Source organism: Lepidochelys kempii, chromosome 1, assembly GCF_965140285.1.
Source record: "Lepidochelys kempii isolate rLepKem1 chromosome 1, rLepKem1.hap1, whole genome shotgun sequence".
Lineage (NCBI taxonomy): Eukaryota > Metazoa > Chordata > Testudines > Cheloniidae > Lepidochelys > Lepidochelys kempii.
Genome location: NC_136380.1, coordinates 306,919,172 through 306,939,487, shown reverse-complemented (window position 1 = coordinate 306,939,487; position 20,316 = coordinate 306,919,172). Strand labels below are relative to the sequence as shown.

The following is a 20,316-nucleotide window of genomic DNA, read 5'->3' as shown; positions in this document are numbered from 1 at the left end:
TTTTGTTGCCCTCTGCTGGACTCTCTCCAATTTGTCCACATCCCTTCTGTAGTGGGGGGACCAAAACTGGACACACTACTCCAGGTGTGGCCTCACCAGTACAAAATAAAGCAGAATAATCACTTCCCTCGATCTGCTGGCAATGCTTCTACTAATACAGCCCAATATGCTGTTGGCCTTCTTGGCAACAAGGGCACACTGCTGACTCTTATCCAGCTTCTCATCCACTGTAATCCCCAGGTCCTTTTCTGCAGAACTGCCTCTTAGCCAGTCGGTCTCCAGGCTGTAGCGGTGCATGGGATTCTTCCTTCCTAAATGCAGAACTCTACACTTGTCCTTGTTGAACCTCATCAGCTTTCTTTTGGCCCAATCCTCCAATTCGTCTAGGTCACTCAGGACCCTATCCCTACCGTCCAGCCTATCTACCTCTCCCCAGAGCTTAGTGTCATCTGCGAACTTGCTGAGAGTACTATCCATCCCATCATCCAGATCATTAATAAAGATGTTGAACAAAACCGGCCCCAGGACCAATCCCTAGGGCACTCCACTTGATACCGACTGCCAACTAGACATGGAGCCATTGATCACTATCCGTTGAGCCCGATGATCTAGCCAGCTTTCTGTCGACCTTATAGTCCATTCGTCCAATCGATACTTCTTTAACTTGCTGGCAAGAATACTGTGGGAGACCATATCAAAAGCTTTGCTAAAGTCAAGGTATATCACATCCACTGCTTTCCCCATATCCACAGAGCCAATCAGGTTGGTCAGTCATGACTTGCCCTTGGTAAATCCAATTTGACTGTTCCTGATCACCTTCCTCTCCTCCAAGTGCTTCAAAATGGGTATCCTGAGGACCTGCTCCATTATTTTTCCAGGGACTGAGGTGAGGCTGACCTGTCTGTAGTTCCTTGGATTCTCCTTCTTCCCTTTTTTAAATATGGGCACATTTGTCTGTTAGGCCCCCAGGGTATATACCCCTATCTAAAATGTGGAGCTTAAATACCATTCCACTGTTTGATACATCATTTGTTAACTCTCTGCAACAAGAGTTAGAACTTTTAAAAAAAAACACACGTGCCCCCACCACTTCATCAGCTGCCACGCTTTGGGAAACCTTTAAAGCCTTCATCAGAGGCCATATCATCTCTTATGCCTTCTATAAAAAGACATGGAGAGAACACAGAATTGAAATCAATACACTTCTGTCCCAAAAAACAGAGTTTGCTTTATTCTGTTTCAAGCAAAACTACTGGGAATCTGGCGAGAGAGCTGGCAAGCTGTGGGCACACAGACTTAAGCAAAAGGCTAACGATAATTGCTACATAGTCCAAGGTCTTTCCTGGGTGTAATAATAACTGAAATTACAATTCATTTAGAGTAGGCTGGAGAGTTTGCTCATTCTTGGTCTCACTGAACATGTTCAATAATGTAGGTGTTAAGGTTTCAGAGAACTTTTTGTAAAAATTCAGTTGGGAACCTGTCTGTGCCAGGAGTCTTTCCAGCCTTCATTTCTTTTATAGTCAGTTCCACAATTTCTAGAGGGGTATCAGAGATCTGTGGCAGAGGCAATCTGCTAAAAATGTTATCTAGGGCATCTTTACTGATCCCTCTTCAGCTAAATATAGCTTGCATAAAACTGTTGACATTGTTTATTAATATCTGACTGTGTGGTATGTAGCAATAAATGGGACAAAGCACTGTTACTCCTTACACACACAAATCTTCCATAACAGACATTGCTCCGATAATTTGCATCATCTGATTGATAATATTGCCACTTAGAGAGATTCTAAAGAATCTTTAGCTGTTGTTTCTTTAGATGCTGAAAAAGCTTTTCAACGCATACCCTCTTTTACATATTAGCAAAATTTTGGACTTGGTATATAATTTATTTCTTGCATTAAGTTTTTATACTCCAATCTAACTTCCAGGATAGTTACCAATAGTATTATTTCTGCCCTATTTCCATCACAGAGAGGTATGAGGCAGGGCTGCCCCCTTTCTCCTTTTCTCTTTGATTTAGCTCTAGAACCTTTAGCCATTGTCATCTGAGCAAATCAAAATATTTATGGCATTACGGTGGGCCAAACAGAGAACTAAATTGTGCTCTATGAGGATGATGCTCTTGTATCTACACCTAAGATTACCATTCCTAACCTTCTAACACTGTTAATAAGTTTAAATTCAGGATGTAAAATTAATTAAGGTAAATCAGAAATCTTGTGCATTAACAAATATGTCCACAAAAGCCTTTTCTCAAACTGGGATTTTCAATGGCAATCCTCTTATATGAAGTATTTAGGAATACTGATCCCCAAAAATATTCAGGACATCCCTAAAATAAATATAGAACCAGTTACTGCACAAGTGGTTAATGATTTGGGGAGATGGAGTTTGTTAACTTTCAGTGTGTCCGGTAAAATTAATGTCCTTCCTAGAATTTTGTATGTCCCTATTTCTATTCCTCAAACTGTTTTTAAGAAATTCAATAATAATTTAAGAACATTCCTTTGGGTTGCAGGTTATTTGGGCTCTGAACAAATTACACGTCCCTGAGTCTGTGAGGATTTCATGTTCCCAGCTTAGAAAATTATTTATATCTCCTTTTTGTTAGTTCATGCACCTTTGTGGTTATTAGATGTGACCACACACATTCCTCTTTGGGTTCACGTTGAACAAGAATTTGTAAACCCTACCTTCCTTTCAGGCATTGCAGGATCGTATTAGGGCAGATTTGATGGCTCCAGAGTTCCCACAACAATGAGGGAGGCAAGCTTGGTCAAACTTGGCCAGAAAATTCTGCTTCCATCCATTCTTCCATGTAGAGGTGATCCTGTGGAGCAATCCTGTCTTTAAAATGAGTGGCAAAACCTTGGTGTGGAGGAATTGGATGGACAGAGAGGAGTTATAACTGTGTTACAGCTAATTGATGATAATAAATAAATTGAAACCATTTTTAGGTCTTCAGCAATAATTTGGCTTGCCCTGCTCTGGAGCATGAAAATATCTCTAGTTAAAGCATTTACTTACAAATGTATTTGGACCGGATGCAATGGAATGGATTTACTCAGCCAGAGGTATCCTTTTATGATTCCCAGTCCCTAAAAACTCTGTCAAAGATTGATACTTTGAGAGTTGCTTGAAATAGCAGTTTGGATACACAGTTATCATGGACCCCCTTCAATACAATTGTATCTAATGTTAAAAAAGCAACTACAGATTTGAAACTATGGCTTATTCACCAAAAGACACTTTTTCAAATACACTGATCACCACATAGGCTAGTGATAACGGATCTCATAAATGCTGGCCACTATTTTAAGTGTAACTCCCTTGGTGTCACATTAGCTCATATGTTTTGGAAGTGCCCCTGTATCAAGAATTTCTGGTGTGAGTTTGGGGGTGAGGGGGGATCAAAGGACCAGTTTGATATTGGAAGCTAAGATGGAGCCCTCTCCCTTAAGTTCATTCTTGGATATGCTCCTGGTACCTGGGGGAGATTACCTGGTAACAAGGTAGCATGGCTATTAAGCATCTTATGCTGATAAAAAATTAATACTGCAAAAATGGAAAAATCTATTCCCACCAAATATTGATGCCTAGTTTTAACTATTTCCCCACGTTTATTTCCCCCCACACACACACACACTGTTCCTCACATGTTCTTGTCAACTGCTGGAAATGGCCCACCTTGATTATCACCACAAAAGGTTTTTTTTCTCTCTTGATGGTAATAACTCACCTTACCTGATCACTCTCCTTTCAGTGTGTATGGTAACACCCATTGTTTCATGTTCTCTGTGTATATAAAATCTCCCCATTGTATTTTCCACTGCATGCATCCAACAAAGTGAGCTGTAGCTCACAAAAGCTTATGCTCAAATAAATTGGTTAGTCTCTAAGGTGCCACAAGTACTCCTTTTCTTTTTGCGGATACAGACTAACACGGCTACTACTCTGAAAGGGAGAAGAGTGCTATTTCTGAATTGTCACTAACACTTCCTGAAGCAGACTGGTAGTCTTCCATCCAAATTCTGACCAGATCTAATCCTGCTTAATTTCTTAGAGTTGATGTGAACACAGCTCAAGGTGATAAGGTTATTGCTGTCATACTTTGTATCTAAGGATCCTCTTGCACTCTTGGTAACGTATATTAAGAATAAACATTTGGAGGGAAATTGAGACAAAATGGGACAGTGGATTTCATTTTAATAGCCTTTCACCTCTGAGTTCAAAGGCTCACTCTGATAACAAGTAATGATGAATTGGGTTGGTTTCCTTCTTTTTGAGAGGACCATACTGGTGTCAGTAGTCACTGTGTTGGCAGAACTTGGTGGGGAAAAGACTACCTATACCACACCTGCTCAAGAAAGTGGGCAGATCCTGGCCCCCGCTCAGGCCTCTTTGTGCAATTGCAATAGGGCCATGGGGCCTTAACATGATCTTGACAGGACACGGGGTGTGCTGATGATCAGAAAATAGGAATATGTTTTGCCTATTCATTACAGCTTTTAAAATGAAGAAAATAATAGAATTATGCTAAGTATAACAAGTTAACTTCCCTCCCTTTTGTGCAGGTATAAAAACAAAGAACATGTTGCAACAGAATTGCAACAAAATGGCTTCTCTTATCAAAAAGTAAGTCAGGTTTTTTATTCTTGTAGTATTTAGCAAAGATGACAGATACTACTATGTCAAAACCCAGTTCACTCTTCTGAGTAAGTGGATGGTTTACGTTTGGTATGGTTACTTTTGGGTTCAAAGCTGAAGAAGTATAGGCTTTTTAATTCTAATTTGGGGGGGGAGGAGAAGTGTTGAAGGCTTTTAATTATAATTTAGAACCTATTTCAGTAGCTCAAACCTTGCCACAGAGTATGTTCCTTTATTTATTATTAGAATTTTCTAGGACTTGGGGAATATTATATAAAACTCCTCTTACTTTGGCTTATAAAAAGCATAAGGCTGTCTTTTCATCTAGAGGTGTACAAAGAAGACCTTCTGGCTTTTTCAGCCTACTGAATGGAAATCTGAAGTTTGTATAATACGTGCATTTTACTCTAAATGATATGGAATGTCTTTAAGTAGCTACTGAGCAAATGGTCCAAGGGGACTGCATTTTATGTTACCATATGCAGGAGACAACTCCAGATCTTAAATTCACATCTTTGCAGAGCACAGAAACCTTTGTGCTTCTAGCAGTGGCTCCTAAATAGTTAGGAATAGTTCCAAAAAAGGAGCGTGGGAGGATGGCTGCAGCACTGAATTGGTGTAGGCAAAAGAAAGAAAAACTCTCCTGTCAAATGGCATTTATACTTGTCACACGGAAGCATCCTTTGCTGAAACAGTGGAGAGAGTAGATTAAATTGGGTAGAAGAGGGTCTATTATGAAGCAACAAAATTAAAGACTGACAACTACTGATGCCTAAACTGGATGCTATTTCCATTCTGTTTGTTGCTACATCCTAAAGTAGGGGTGTTACTGAATAGACAGTGTAGTTATGCAATCTTTGTGAAAGGAGGATACCATTTCCTTGTGCCCTGTGTGTGTGTATAAATATATTAATTATGTGCCATAGCCCACTTTCAGATGTCTTGTCTCTTGTTTTGTTTTCATAGCTCTTCAGAGAATGAGCAGCTAAAAGTGTTAAATCTGGAGCAAAGGCTGTCCCTTGGTTCTGATGATGAAGTAGATCTTGTGCAGGAACTTCAAAGTATGTGTTCCAGCAAATCAGAGTCTGATATAAGCAAGGTAAACACTGGGGTTTAAATAATTTACATAATAATCATATGCAGTTGTTTAATCCATAATAGATCTTAGATTTTAAAATACTTTTTCATTAACTCTAGATGTGCTAAAATAGACTAATATATTATATGTGTGATAGATTTTATGATTTATTTTATTTTAAAAAAAGTTTAACCTTAAATGTCATGTCATACACTCAGGAATTTGCAGTGAATGCTAAAATGTATTGAGCGATGAATTTAGAGAAGCTAAAGTTCTATCAGATAATCTGCTTCAATGCATTGTTGCTCTCCACATCATATTTTCTATTGCTTTCAGCAGCCTAATTTTAAGTGATTGAATCAGTTGTGTTTTCACTACTTCCACTGGGAGACTATTTCATAGTCTAATAGCAATATAAAGCTTTTCTGATGCACATTGTACACTTATTTTGCTGACCATAATCCCATTATACCTAATTATACACCAAGGATTTCCATAAACAATTCCCTGGTTGTTTAAACTTTTCCAGCGATTTTGCTTTATTGCACATTCTCTGTGATCTCAGATACCAACAAACTTTTAATTAAGAAATATTTGTGGTGGGAAGCTTTGTAATCATGTTTTATATAATTCTCTGTGCAGTTAGGTTTTAACAGCTGTATGCTATGAGCCAGATGCACTGAAGCTGCACCAGCTAATCCCTTGGCATCTCAGCAGGGATTCACTCCAAGACCATGTCTGGCCTAGGGAAAATAGATGGTTTAAAAGCATGTTAGCTAACTCATTTTAACTAACATTTTCAAACACTTGTGTAGACAGGGTTTAACACCTTTAAAATGTGTTTACTGGTTGTGACTATCTTAAAAGGCATATCTTAGGGGACGGCAACTGGATCCTAGCCAGAATAGGGAAAGACAAGATGAAGAATATTTAAAGAAATTAGATGTATTAAATTTGACAGAGCCTGATGAAATTCACCCTAGGACTGAAGAAATCTTGGAACCATTAGCAGTTATCTTCAGAAATTCATGAAGGATGGGTGAGGTCCTAGAGGGCTGGAGAATGGCAAACATATATAGTACCTATCTTTAAAAAAGGGGAACAAAGAGGATCCAGGAATTATAGACCAGTCAGCCTAACTGCGGTAACTGGAAAGATACTGGCAAAATTATTAAACAATCAATTTGTAAGAATCTATAGTATAATAGGGTGATAACTAATAGCCAATGTGGATTTATTAAAGAACAAATCATGCTGTCCCAGCCCAATTTCCTTCTTTGACAGGGCTACTGGCTAGTAGATAGAGGAAAAGATGTAGACATGATTTATTTTGAATTTAGTAACATTTTTGACACTGTACATGATGTTCTCATAAGCAAACTAGGGAAATATTGTCTAGATTAAATTAATATACAGTGGGGCCCAAATGGTTGAAAAACTGTACTCAAAGAGTAGTCATGGTTCATTGTCAAACTGGGAGGATATATCTATTGAGATTCCACTGATGACTTAGATAACGCAGCAGAGAGAATGTTTGTAAAATTTGCAGATGACACCAAGATGGAAGGGGTTGCAAGCACTTTGGAGGACGGGTTAGAATTCAAAATGACCTTGATAAACTGGAAAATTGGTCTGAAATTAAAGAGATGAAATTGAATAAAGAGAAATTCAAAGTATTACACTAAAGACGAAAAAATCAACTTCACAGCTATAAAATGGGGAATAAGTGGCTAGGCAGTAGTACTGTTGAAAAAGATCTTGGGCTTATAATGGATCACAAATTGAATCTGAGTTAACAGTGTGATACAGTTGCAAAACAGACAAATATTATTCTGTGGTGTGTTAACAGGAGTGTGGTATGTAAGACGTGATTGGTAATTGTTTTGCTCTACTCAGTGCTGGTGAGTCCTTAGCTAGAGTACTATGTCCAATTTTGGATGCCATGCTTTAAGAAGGATGTGGACAAACGAGAGAATCCAGAGCAGAGCAACGAAATTGATAAAAAGTTTAGAAAACCTGGCCTGTGAGGAAAGGTTAAAAAAACTGGGCATGAAAAAAGAAGGCTGAGTGGAGACCTGATAAGTCTCCTGATAAGTCTCTGATAAGTATGAAAATATGTTAAGGACTATTATAAAGAGGATGGTCATCAACTGTTATCTATAGCCAATGAAGGTAAAACAAATTTACTCTGCAGCAAGGGAAATTTAGGTTAGATATTAGGATAACTTTCTAACTATAAGAACAGTTGTACACTGGAATAGGGTATCAAGGGTTGTTGTGGAATCCCCATTATTGGAGGTTTTTAAGAGCAAGTTAGACAAACACCTGTAAGGGATGGTCCTAGGTATACTTGGCGGGGGGGAAGAGGAATGGACTAGTTGATCTCTGGAGATCCCTTCCAGCTCTACATCTCTATGATTCTGTAAACTTAAATTGAATCTGGCTCCCCTTTTTTTCTTGGATACAGTGAGGATTTATAAATCATTCTTCTGAAGTTTACACACAACTCTTATAATCTCTCATGCAAAGTAAAATGTGCATTAAAAATAGACTCCAAAAATCTTCAAAATGAAATATAAAGGACTTCCAAAATATTGTTTTCTTTTCTTTTAGATTGCTGATTCTAAGGATGAGCTGGTTATGTTCAGAAGCTCTCAAATTGATCCTATATTTTCAGCAAGCAGTACTAATCCAAGTAAATCGGTGTCACAAAAGGTATGGGACGCATAGTATGTTTCATAAGAGTGTAAAAAAATACCTGTGTACAAACTATTTTGAACATTTTCTAGAGCTCACTACAAATCTATGTTTGAGTTCTTGGTGGGAATCAGAAAGATTAAAATGCCTTGAATTCTCTGTTAATTAGAGACAAAAGGTATTTATTGACAGGTTGGTAAACCGATATGATTCATAATTTTTAGGAAACATACTTCAGGCACCGTGGGCCAATTTTTTCCCTGGTGTGTGTCCACCAAAGTCATTGGTTATTAAACTAGGTATGCGTTTGGCCCATGTGTGATTTTCATATTTATATGATGATATCTACTGAATAAGTATCATAGCTAGTCATGATATTTCAATTATTTTAATCAAACTTTTCTGAAATTTGGACTTTTCTAGCACTCAACATTTTCATAGTAGCCTTACAAGCTAAAATGATTAAATGAACAGAAGTAGTCAAAATTCCCGTTACTTCTGGACACTAATTGCTTGAACACGGTTTACTTTGTCATCCTTATTAGTGATTACCAAAGCATATGCCAGTTTGAACCAGATTCCTCCTGAGTGTCTTCCGTAACTAGAAATGAGTCAGCCTGATATTGAGTGGAAATCTTCCTGCTGGTGGAAATTTTGAGAACCTGAAACCAATTATAGCACAGGAGGCTGAGCAAACAAGACATAGATCAGCTTTTATTTTTTTTAAACGGGGATTAACTTCTTTCCCTCTGAACTTGTTGTATGTTTCAGTGCACTGCTCTCTTGGCACGCTATCTTAGAAGAAACCAAAAAAAACCCAGAAAGAATAAATCCATTTGGAATTGGTCCTCCCACGTTTGGGAAACAAGAGTCCAGATGTAAACAGACAATATTAACTACAGGATAGTTTGAACATATGAAGGCTTAGGTGCCAAAAAGCTGCTGATTTGTTACTGGAGGGCATAAATTGTAACTCAGAAAATAATTGGATGATCACAAGTATATTTGTTGAATGTCAGTTATTTTTCTGAAGAAACGACAGGGGGAAATTACCTAAATTCTTTGCAAATTACATCCGTTTGAAATCTATAAAGGGAAAATATTACTATATTAAAAAATTCAATATGTAGCATAATGATACTGAGTTCTGCAACAACACTGAGACTCTGATAATACTTTACTTGTATAATGTTCCATCCTAGAATTTCAATGTACTTTATGCACAGCAATTTAGTCTTATCACCCCCCAGTGAGATAGTTAGGTGTATCACCCATTTATTGATGAAGAAACTGAAATGAATGACGTGCCCGAGGCCACACAGGAAATCTGTGATAGGGTTGGGAATGGAATCCAGGCCCCCTTGAATTAATTTTATGTGTAAACCACAAGACCTTCCTCCAGAGAGGATGTACAAGCCTTTCTCTTTTTAACTTCTGACTTAAGCCCAGCAGTGCAATGTTCATAGAGAGAGTTAAATTCTCCCTAGTGTCACAGAATTAAAGTACAGTTCTACATGGTACTGAAGGTCTATTCTGACCAGAAGATTTTCAGGACTGTAATAGGAGGAAGGATGGTGTGGTGGCTGAGGCACTGGATTTAGGAGATCTGGACTGAATTTCTAGCGCTACCAGGAACTCTGTGTGTGTATGTGTGTGAGAGTGACTGACTGACTTTGGGCAAGATACTCAATGTCTCTGTGCGTCAACTCCCTGTCTGTTCAATGGGGATATGCTTCCCTACCTAACGGAGATGCTGTGAGATCATCTGTTATCTCTGTTGCCCTATCCATAAGGTTTTGTTCGGTGCTTAGCACCAGAGTATCAGAATGTGTTCCACGTAAAATCAGAAGCAATAGCAAAGTCTCTAGTGGACTTCATGGAGTTTCTGGCACTTTTTCCTTTTGGGGTAAAAACTCCGTTTGGGGTTAAATTAGTGAATGTTTGTGAGGTGCTCAGATACTGCAGCAAAGGGGACTCTATGTTTACTTACACAGCTAACAGGAGTATTTTGATGCATTAATAGAACTGAGGGGAAGTTTGCAAGGTAGGAATCAAGACAATCAGTCCTTCACTTTCCTTTTTTCATAAATAAAGAACAGTTAAAGAAGGGGGTTGGCAGAATTTAAGTAAATCGGCATTCAGTGAAATTCATGCTTCTCTAAAGATACTGGCCTAGATCCTCAGCTACAGCTGAGAAACATACATTGCATCTTGGCAGGTGTGTGTGCGTGAAACTGGCCTTTGTGCTCCTTTAATCTACGCCATCTAAGGGATACTCTAAATTATGCCAGCTCCTGAAAGCCCCAAGAGGCAGATGTGGCAGCAGTGATTGCCAAGGAAAGGGAGCCCTAGCCATGCCTAAGTTTTCCCCAGCTAGACATCCTACACTAGGATGACCCTTTTGTAGCTGGCTACAGTAGATTTGTGTATGACAGTGTCTGAAATGTAAAATAACTAAACACAAAATCAAGGCCACCATCTATACGGGATCTTCACTTCTGGGTCTTAGCATAAGACAAGCAGAACTCCTTTAGCTCTTAAGATTTTTATGATCCTTGAGGGCAGCAGTAGTGGGATAAAGTATGGCCCCCCTACTAGCAGTCGCACACAACTCCCTGCTGAGTATAAATGCTCCCCTTGGGACATTCCAGTCAATTTTTTCTTGATCACAATCAGTAAAGGAGCTCCCTTAAGAGACTGTACCTGATTGGCCATCACTGTAGCTCGTCACCAGTTCCAACGATGCCTTGCCAGGTACCGTTCCATATCTATTGGCTCTTCTTCGAGTGATGCTCCCTATGGTATTCCATTAAGGGTTACACATGCAAACTATGCGTTTGGAGCTGGTTGGTCCGCACATGCACCCTGGCTCACCTTCTGCTTCCATCCATGGCGATAAAGAACAGGGTGGACTGACTGCATCTCTAGTTCCTTGTCACCGCCGCATGGTCCTGGTCAGAACTTTGTGTCCATATTTCCGATGCACTTTTAAATAAGATAGTTGTACATAGTTTTAAGAGTTTTATAATTGCTTTACCAATTTATTGTAGTTTTAGTGCTTTGTTTAGATTGATTTGGGGGTTGTTTTCTTCTTCACTTCCTCCCCCCATGCCCACAAGCGAGTACTGGACTATGCCCAGGACTCCAGGCCTCAAACTCTGTGCCTCCTGCCTGCTCTCCTTCTCGGTCAGCGACAAACACCAACGCCCCCCTCTACGTCTTGGGGGGAGCTCACATTGCATCAAGGTGCAGTATTTGCCAGTCCTTCCCCAGCCACACCCAAGAAAGCCAGGCTCTCTGCCTCCAGAAGCAGTTTATGGAGTTCGCCATGAGGCCTCATTCGGATCCATGCCAGGGAACTCTCCCATACATCAGCCTGAATTAGCACAGAGCTCACCTATTGCTACCATATCCAGATCTGGTGCCAGGGGAACCACCACCATGTACCCCTGGTGGGGCCTAGTCAGGAGATAAGGAAATGTACCCATAAGCGTGGGACTAAGTCTTCCTCAAAATCAAAGAAAGTGGACACTCCTTCCTTAGCTCATGCTAAGTCCCATAGGCATGAGAAGAAATCCCACACATGGTGGTATCCAGTTGTTCCGAGCCCTGCTCCACCAGTACCAACATCACTGGCACAAGATGTTGGATCCTCCCATTTTGGGAAGGTCCATGGCGCTGGCACCAATACAAATCAAAGACAGGGTACCCCTGACACTGGGGAGATCCTGAACCGTATCTGAGCCACAGCACATGTTGGCCGTGAGAGACCCAGAGTCACCCCTCCATCTCGAGAGATTATTTCTCTGCCACGGGATATGCCCTGGGTACAGGACCCCTCACCATCCATTCCAATAATCTGCACCCTTCCCAAGGTACTACCATTTAACTGGAGTCCATCTTCTCCTCCTCCTCTGAATCAGAACCAGGAGAGGAGCTGACCATGTCATATCACCCCTATGCACCTTCACAGAGACTGCCACATCCATACCAGCATCCACCACTTCCACCATCTTGGAGCCATTGGTACCCCATGCTGTACCCCACAACCTCCCTCGGATATGACCTAATGGTCATACTGGGGACCCTGGTCCCAATACCACCCCCTTAGAACCAGCTCAGTCTATGAGGAAATATTCGCCTGCCTCCCCTCTATGGGTTCCTTCTAACAGGTGCTCAGATCCACTGATAGAGGAGGAACTCCTTAGTCCAGTCGCAGTGGTGTCACCGGAACCAGTGAAATTTCCCTCTTCATGAAGTGGTTACTGCAGCATCCCCTTCTCCTCCGGATGACTTCAGGCAATTTCAGAAACTGTTGCAGAGAGTTGTGAGGGAACTCCAAATTCCCCTGAAAGAAATCCAGGACACCCAGCATAAGCTACTTGATATCCTCCACACCTTGGTACCAGCCAGAATTACATTGCCAATTAATGATGTTATTCCGTTCTGGAAGACTCCAGTGTGGCACACCCCGACCACATGCACAGCTACCCCCCCGCCAAAGTTGCCAAAAAACATTCCTATAGTTCCTGCCACGGGTCTGAGTTCCATTTTTCTCAGCCTTCTCCAAACTTCCTAGTTGTCCAGGCAGCGACTGAACAAGCCAAACAATATCACCCATGATCTACACCAGCTGATAAGGAGGGCAAGCATTTGGACCTTTTAGGATGCAAGATATTATTCTCGTCTACCCTTCAATTCAGAATTGTGAACTGTCAGGCATTACTAGCCAAGTACCAGGGGGTAGCCATGTTCGTCTGTATCCACAAAAACAACAAGGAGTCTGGTAGCACCTTAAAGACTGACTAATTTATTTGGGCATAAGCTTTCGTGGGTAAAACACCATTTCTTCAGGTGCATGGAGTGAAAATTACAGATGCAGGCTTATGTAATGACATATAAAGGGACGGGAGTTACCTCACAAGTGGAGAACCAGTGTTGACAGGGCCACTTCTATCAGGGTGGATGTAGTCCACTCCCAATAATAGATGAGGAGGTGTCAATTCCAGGAGAGGCAAAGCTGCTTTTGTAATGAGCCAGCCACTCCCAGTCCCTATCCAAGCCCAAAATAATGGTGTTAAATTTGAAAATGAATTTTAGTTCCACTGTTTCTCTTCTATGGGCCCCCCATTTTACCCTCAGAGACCTGATGAGCCTCTGAGGAAATGCCAGAAATCTCAGCGATCTCACCTCCGGGGCCCTCTTTTTAGGCTTTGACGTCGCAGTTACAACCTCTAGCCAAGAGGTATTTCTGAGGTGACCCCAAGAGTTGCCAACTGCTATATCTATCACCTCACAATCCTCCAGCCACCTCTGGGAGTTGGTTAGCCCTCTTTTTCCACACTTGGAGTGCAATAACAATGGACAAATGGATGTTGAACGTCATCCGCCATGGCTATACAATCAAGTTTATCATGCTACCTCCTCCAAAACCTCTCCCTCCTATCCTCTTCAGAGACCACTCTCATGACAGCATCCTCACCCAACAGGTGAACTCCTTATTACAACAGGGAGTAGTAGAACATGTCCCTACAAAATTTCAGGGAACAGGGTTTTACTCAACTTCCTGATACCCAAGAAGAAAGGTGGGGGAAGACCAATCCTTGATCTCCAACATCTCAATCACTTCATTCACAAACTCAAGTTTTGCATGGTCACCTTGGCAGTGATTATCCCATCCTTAGAGAAGAGCATGGGGTTTATGGTTCTCAATATGAAGGACACTTATTTTCACATTGATGTCCATCCAGCCCACAGACATTTCCAGAGATTTACATTGGGCTGCTACCATTTCCAGTACAGGGTGCTCGCCTTCAGAATAGCCACCGCTTCCAGAGTCTTTACCAAAGTCTTTTTCTGTTGTAGCGGCCTATGTCAGATGTTAGGGGCTCTTCATGTTTCCATATCTCGACAATTGGCTTCTGGCTGCGTGGTCCAAGCAAGAAGCACAAGTTTAAACCTCCATGCTGTTCAACCTTCCTTTGTCCCTCGGAGTCAGCGTCAACATTGAGAAATGGATCATAGACTCCACACAGTCTCTGGACTTCATAGGGCCTGACATCAGTTCAATCACAGCATGGGCCTATTTGCCAAAAGAACTGTTCCAGTCAATGAGCAACATCATAACTCGCATTGTGAGCAATCCTGTCTACCAGCCTGGACTTGCCTATCCCTCCTAGACCACATGGCTTCATGTACACATGTGACCCCTTTTGCATGACTCCACCTTTGCTGTAGTCAGATGTGGCTCCAATCCATTTACTCACCAAACCTTCATTCCATGGACTTCATGCTAACAGTCCCCACCAAGGTACTGTCATGGCTTCAGTGATGGACAGACCCACATCGCATATGCATGGGGGGTCTCTCCAGACAAGGCGATCATCACCGACACATCCCTGGCAGGCTGCCACATGGACGATTATATGACACAGGGAACGTGGTCTCCCCAAGAATCCAGGATGTTCATAAATGTCCTGGAACGCCAAGCTGAGTGGTGGTCTTCCTCTTTTGATGCCATACTTGCAAAAGGAAGAGAAAAGGGGCCTAGAAAAATGAGAGAAGGACCAGATCAACAGAGAAAATGAGCACTGAGCTGCAAAACAGAAATCCAACATCAGAACAATGTAACATGCACCTATGGGCATGTAGCCTGAAAGATAGCTAAAAAAATCTGTGATGCTGAAGTGCGGGATGTCAAGCAGCAAACTTAATGGCAAGCTCTCCTTACACTTCCCATAAGCACAGTGGGTGAACATCACCACACCAAAGCACTCCATCCCTTCGGCAGTAAAGTCAAGGGCCCCATCGAGCATTGATTCCTCAGAACTTGAAATACCAAGCTCCAGCTCAAGAAGTCAAGTTAGGAGACACACAGAGCATGAGCAGCTCCTTGACATGCCTCTGTTGAAGCCCCTGGTCCCCAGTGAGACTGCCAGGAATCCCATAGTACCAGCTCTAAGGCAATGCTCTTGCCCTAGGATGGCCAGTGTAGAAGCTCTTGGAGCAATTAGAATGCTTTTTACTCTGAAGTCTGTGCTCATGCGGGAAATTCCAGTCTGAAAGCCAGTACCTCTTACCATGAGGGCTCTGGCACATCTTGATGTCTAGCTTGAGTAATGATGGCAGAATTCAGCCCTATGTGATTAAAAATGTTCCAATAAATAAAATAAATTAGTTTTAGGAAAGAGTTTTCATTCATTAGCTGCAAGTCTTTGTTAAACTGCATTACAACAGTACAATATATATAACACGCCTTTTTAATGAGAAAATAAATTATAAATGTAGCTCTGTAGGTTCATTAAATGTTCTCTGTTCTGTTATTTTATAGGGTTTAAATTTAAGTCCCCTGTTCTGTATTGATATGTAGAGGAGTTAGCATGTCTGACATAAACATAACTGCAAATTTTAATGAAGAGATGTGCAACAAAGCTAACTGCTTTGATGCCTATGAAATGCAGCTGTCCAGCTATACCATGCACTCTTGACTTATTGCTCTTATGAATTAGCTTGTCACCTCTCTCTTGTAACACTTACTGTATGTTTTATTGGCCTATTGTCAGTTACCTTAAATATTTAAAATGATACTGTATTCCATATTTTTATTTAAAATTTGGAGATCAGTTCCTCCTACAGTTTTGAAGGTAGATGAAAGTTTGGGGCTATACTTCTTTTGAGTGTTTTTCTTTTAACAAAGAAAGATTACCTACTGTATTGATATTCTTTTGTTGTTTAAGCAAAGAAGTTCCTAGCCCCATATGGCTGTGATTTGATATCTGCATGGTTCAGAAACATAGCTGACCATACATGCATTCATATCATAAACTGGAGGTCTCTCCTTTTATTGAACTCTATGTAACAATGTGAAACATAACTGCATTTGTGCTAATATTATGAATTTTGATACCTGGCGACATGTTTTATATTGTTAGTTATGATTTTTTTTTCCTGTCAGAATTATATTATATTATGGTTTGTAATAACTATGTAAGTTTAGTTAATTATTTTGTTGATAAATTGGAAACAAAAATTATGAGTGTTAGATAGTCATTCCAAGGTGCTGTTTTGGGAATATCTGTATTTTACTTTTTGACCGGTGGTATAGCATAAGTGCAGTATGCTAATGTTGGGAAGAACACGCATTTTCCCTTCCTCTGTACGTTTCCGTAGCACAGCCAGTGCTTGTTCCCTGGAAAAGATGGAAGTGAAATGTATGTCCTGTCCTTAGGCCCTACTATATAAATCCCAGCACTGCCTAGCAATCTCCTTCTTCTTCTCATGGGAAGTTAGAATGGAGTATTAGCTGGTTTCAGTCTCCAAATTAGGAATCTGCAAACTGGTTTTTAAAAGTACCATCTGTTCTGCAGCAATACTGAAGACAGCTGGAAATCCCCAGTGCCTCTCATGCCTAGGGCTATTTCATCTTTCTGCTCAATGCAGTTTCTGCCACACCAAATCAGCTACTATATGAGTAGAGAGGAGAGATAAGAAAACTGCTTTCATAACAGGGATAATATCACTATCCTTGCATCACTTCTGTGCTGATAAGACATATTTTGGAGGGGAACTGATTTGGCCTATGCTGCATGCTAAGCAACTACCCTCTGTGCCTTTTGTGCTGGGGGTTCTTCCTCTACCCCTATTCCCACAAAGGCTATGTCTACACTACCACGGTAAGTCGACCTATGCTACGCAACTCAGGAGTCAGTGTACCTTAGGTTGAGTTACTGTGGGGTCTACACCGCGGGGGGTCGACGGGAGAAAATCTCCCATCGATTTACATTACTCTTCTCGTTGGAGGTAGAGTACAGGGGTCGACTGGAGAGCGATCTGCAGTTGATTTGGCGGGTCTTTACTAAATCGACCGCTGGTGGATCGATCTCAGAGTGTCGATCCTCACTGTAGTGTAGACTTGCCCATAGAATTATAGCATGACTACGCCACTTTTTTAATGATTGCTGCTACCCTGACATTACATTATAAAAGAAAGAAGTTGCAGTACGAATTGCAAAGATGATGGTTAGCTGATTATGTGATCACCCCCCCCCCCAACAAAGAAGAGAAGAAGCTCTCAGTAACAAATCAGCTGATTGGATAGATTTACAAAACTACTGAATCTTATGACAGGCACAAAAACATCAGGTGGTATTTTACGAGCACAGCAGATGTACTGAATTAGAATTTTGAAAGGCCAATTAAAGGTTTTAGAGGCTTTGAAATACTGAGTGGCTAACAAAGACAGTTGTGAAGACGAGCCTGTATGGCAGATAGTGAATTTTAAAACAGTCCATAAAGTAGGATGGTGTCCTTCCAGGAGCAGTTTAAGGGTCTCCGTACACACCTACCTCTCTGCTTATTGTTCACACTAAAGTAGTGATTTTTCAATATTTTAAATTTAGATTTGAAAAGAATGTAACTTAAAAGTGCCAGTGGTGCCGCAAACCTCTGCTAAAAGGACTGCTGAGCTTCTGGGGATGAGAGGAGGGAGAAATTCTCCATATAGTCCAAGGAATCTTTCTTCTTCAGAGGAAGAGAGAGAGAGAAAAGTAAAAAGAGCGGTACCAAGCATCAGCTGGTATAATTTGTCCAGAGCACTACTGTTGTCCTTGTATGATATGTTAAGAAGTTTTTATTGAAGAAATGCCCCGTTAGCTTTTTTTTACAAAAGCAACTTCTATTAGAGTATTGGATTCTAACTGGTTAGTGAAGCTAAAACTGTAACTGTTTCACAAGGACCTGAAAATTTATCCTTTTCCTGAGGCTATCATGCTTCCAAAAAGTGCAAGATGCTGTAAACAGCAGACACTCACTGTTTTGCTCTTTTTTGGTGCTCTTGGTTCTTACGATGGATATGCTTATGCTAAAAAGATGCTGTATTTTATTCACAGGATGAGATCCGTCCTCTCAGCAGCAATCGCACTGTGGAATGCACCAACAGTAAATCAAAGACTGAGTTGGGTGTTTCAAGAGTTAAATCTTTTCTTCCTGTTCCCAGAAGTAAAGTCACCCAACCTTCTCAGTATGCAAAAAAGCAGCAGCAGTAATACAAGGCAAATAGAGGCAGATGATGACAACTTAAAAGCAAAGATTGGAATTTGCACAAAAAAATACAAATAGAAAAATCTAATAAATAGACCTGCCTAGTATACAGATTTCAGTGTTCACATAATCTCTGTATTAAAGAACAAAGAACTCAAATATGTAAATAATTTTTTAAAATTAAAATGGTTTCCTTGTAATATAATGTGTGTACGGGACCACAGTTTAATTTGTATGTAAATAAGATGTTCATAATGAAATATTGTATTGCTTTAATCTGGAAATTATATTGATTTAAACTTAGTGGGAAGTTATGCCAGCCTCATAAGTGGGTTTTCTAATATGGAAATTAGCATTGCTTAAATGATGTTATTCAGGGGTATTACCACAGAAAATTGTGTGTGTGTGTGTATATATATATATACAGTATATAAATATATTCTATGAAATTCATGTGTTGCATACAGATGAGTTGCACAATATGTACAGTACTGGCTTAAAGCTAATGTACATGCATTTTAAAGACTGAACATGTTTTTATCTTCACTTAATGAAAAGTGAATGGAATGTGGCAATAATTAAAATGATTGGAAACCTGGATCAATTACTTTCAGCTACAAGCCATATTAAATATTTTGATTACCCCACAGTTTGCCTGCTGAAACGTGCTTTTGTTTCTCTCTTGCTTATTGTAGGCTTCATGTGTTTGAACTGTTATGAGTTTGCATTATGTCTCCTATATTTAAAAAAGAAAAGGGAGAGAAATTATAATGCAATAAATCAGTTACTTCACACAACTTCCCACTCTTTGGGATGGTCCTCTAATAAATGAGTCTTAATGTATGATGTAAAAGTTTTCTACTCTTTCAATAGCATTTTAAAAAATGAATCCAGGAAATAATGTTGTTTTACCAAAACAGTTCTTATTGAAAGAATTACAGCACAAGTTTAATTACATGGTTACCCAGAGATAATGTATCAGCAATAACATGAATTACCATGTAATTACCAATTTTTATAGTGGATTTACTATGTAGTTACTGTGAAATAACATTTGAATTGCAGTTAACCTGAAATATCTTTTATCTCACTACAGACTTAAATTACTTTCCCATTAGGGGAAGTGTGTATGTGAAAGAAATATTCCATCCACCCACCCTCTTTATGGTGGCCACAATTTATACTTGTGAATAGTAATAATGTGGATACAATCACTGTCTTGGTACCTTATTATCTAGTCAGAAGAGGAGGATACATGGCTTCCTTAAGATCAGACCTCAGTGCCACCTGGTGAATTACCAAGAGGTTGCTTTGAGAGAGGTATGGGCAACATGCTCATCGCTGCACCTTCCAAAAGGCCACTGTTCAAGTTAATTTTGGAAGGGGCAAGGGTTCCATAAATGTACTCCGAGCACTTCACCACAATGAGTAAGGCAGCCATCCCAAACTTATGTCAATAAAACTTTTGTACTGCTCCATGTTTGTCTGTCTCTTGGTCTTGTGTGTGTATATTGTATCTGTGTGGATTTAGAAGGATTAAATGGCTGATTTCATAGTTATCTCCTTTAAAATATATTCTGGGAGGAAATGCATAAATTTCAGCATTGTTTTCTTACAACCTGTGATGGGGTGTCCACCCCACCCAAGGCCTGAGAGGGTTAAGGTGGTGAGGTGGGCCAATCTGCCTTGGCTGCGCCTGAAAGAGGAGCCAGGGAGCAAGGATTAATTAGAGACAAGGCTCATCTGGATAGGAACAGGAAGGGCCTTTATAAAGCCTAGGAGCTGACAGCCAAAAGGGACTGCAGGGAAGTAGTCTGCAGTCACTCCCTGAGAGAAGGGTGATGTGTTTG

The 20,316-nt window shown here is 40.4% G+C and overlaps 1 protein-coding gene across 1 annotated transcript in view; it reads left to right on the top strand.

Moving 5' to 3' along the window:
• The window catches only part of CTTNBP2 (cortactin binding protein 2), a 187,737-nt gene extending 167,795 nt beyond the window's left edge, over window positions 1-19,942 (top strand). Inside the window, 6 exon segments of the mRNA XM_073328165.2 lie at window positions 4,581-4,641; window positions 5,620-5,752; window positions 8,345-8,446; window positions 18,316-18,455; window positions 18,457-18,502; window positions 18,505-19,942. Coding sequence (XP_073184266.2) covers window positions 4,581-4,641; window positions 5,620-5,752; window positions 8,345-8,446; window positions 18,316-18,455; window positions 18,457-18,502; window positions 18,505-18,561 — 539 coding nt within the window. The 3' untranslated portion in view covers window positions 18,562-19,942.
• Window positions 19,943-20,316: the final 374 nt, after the last annotated feature.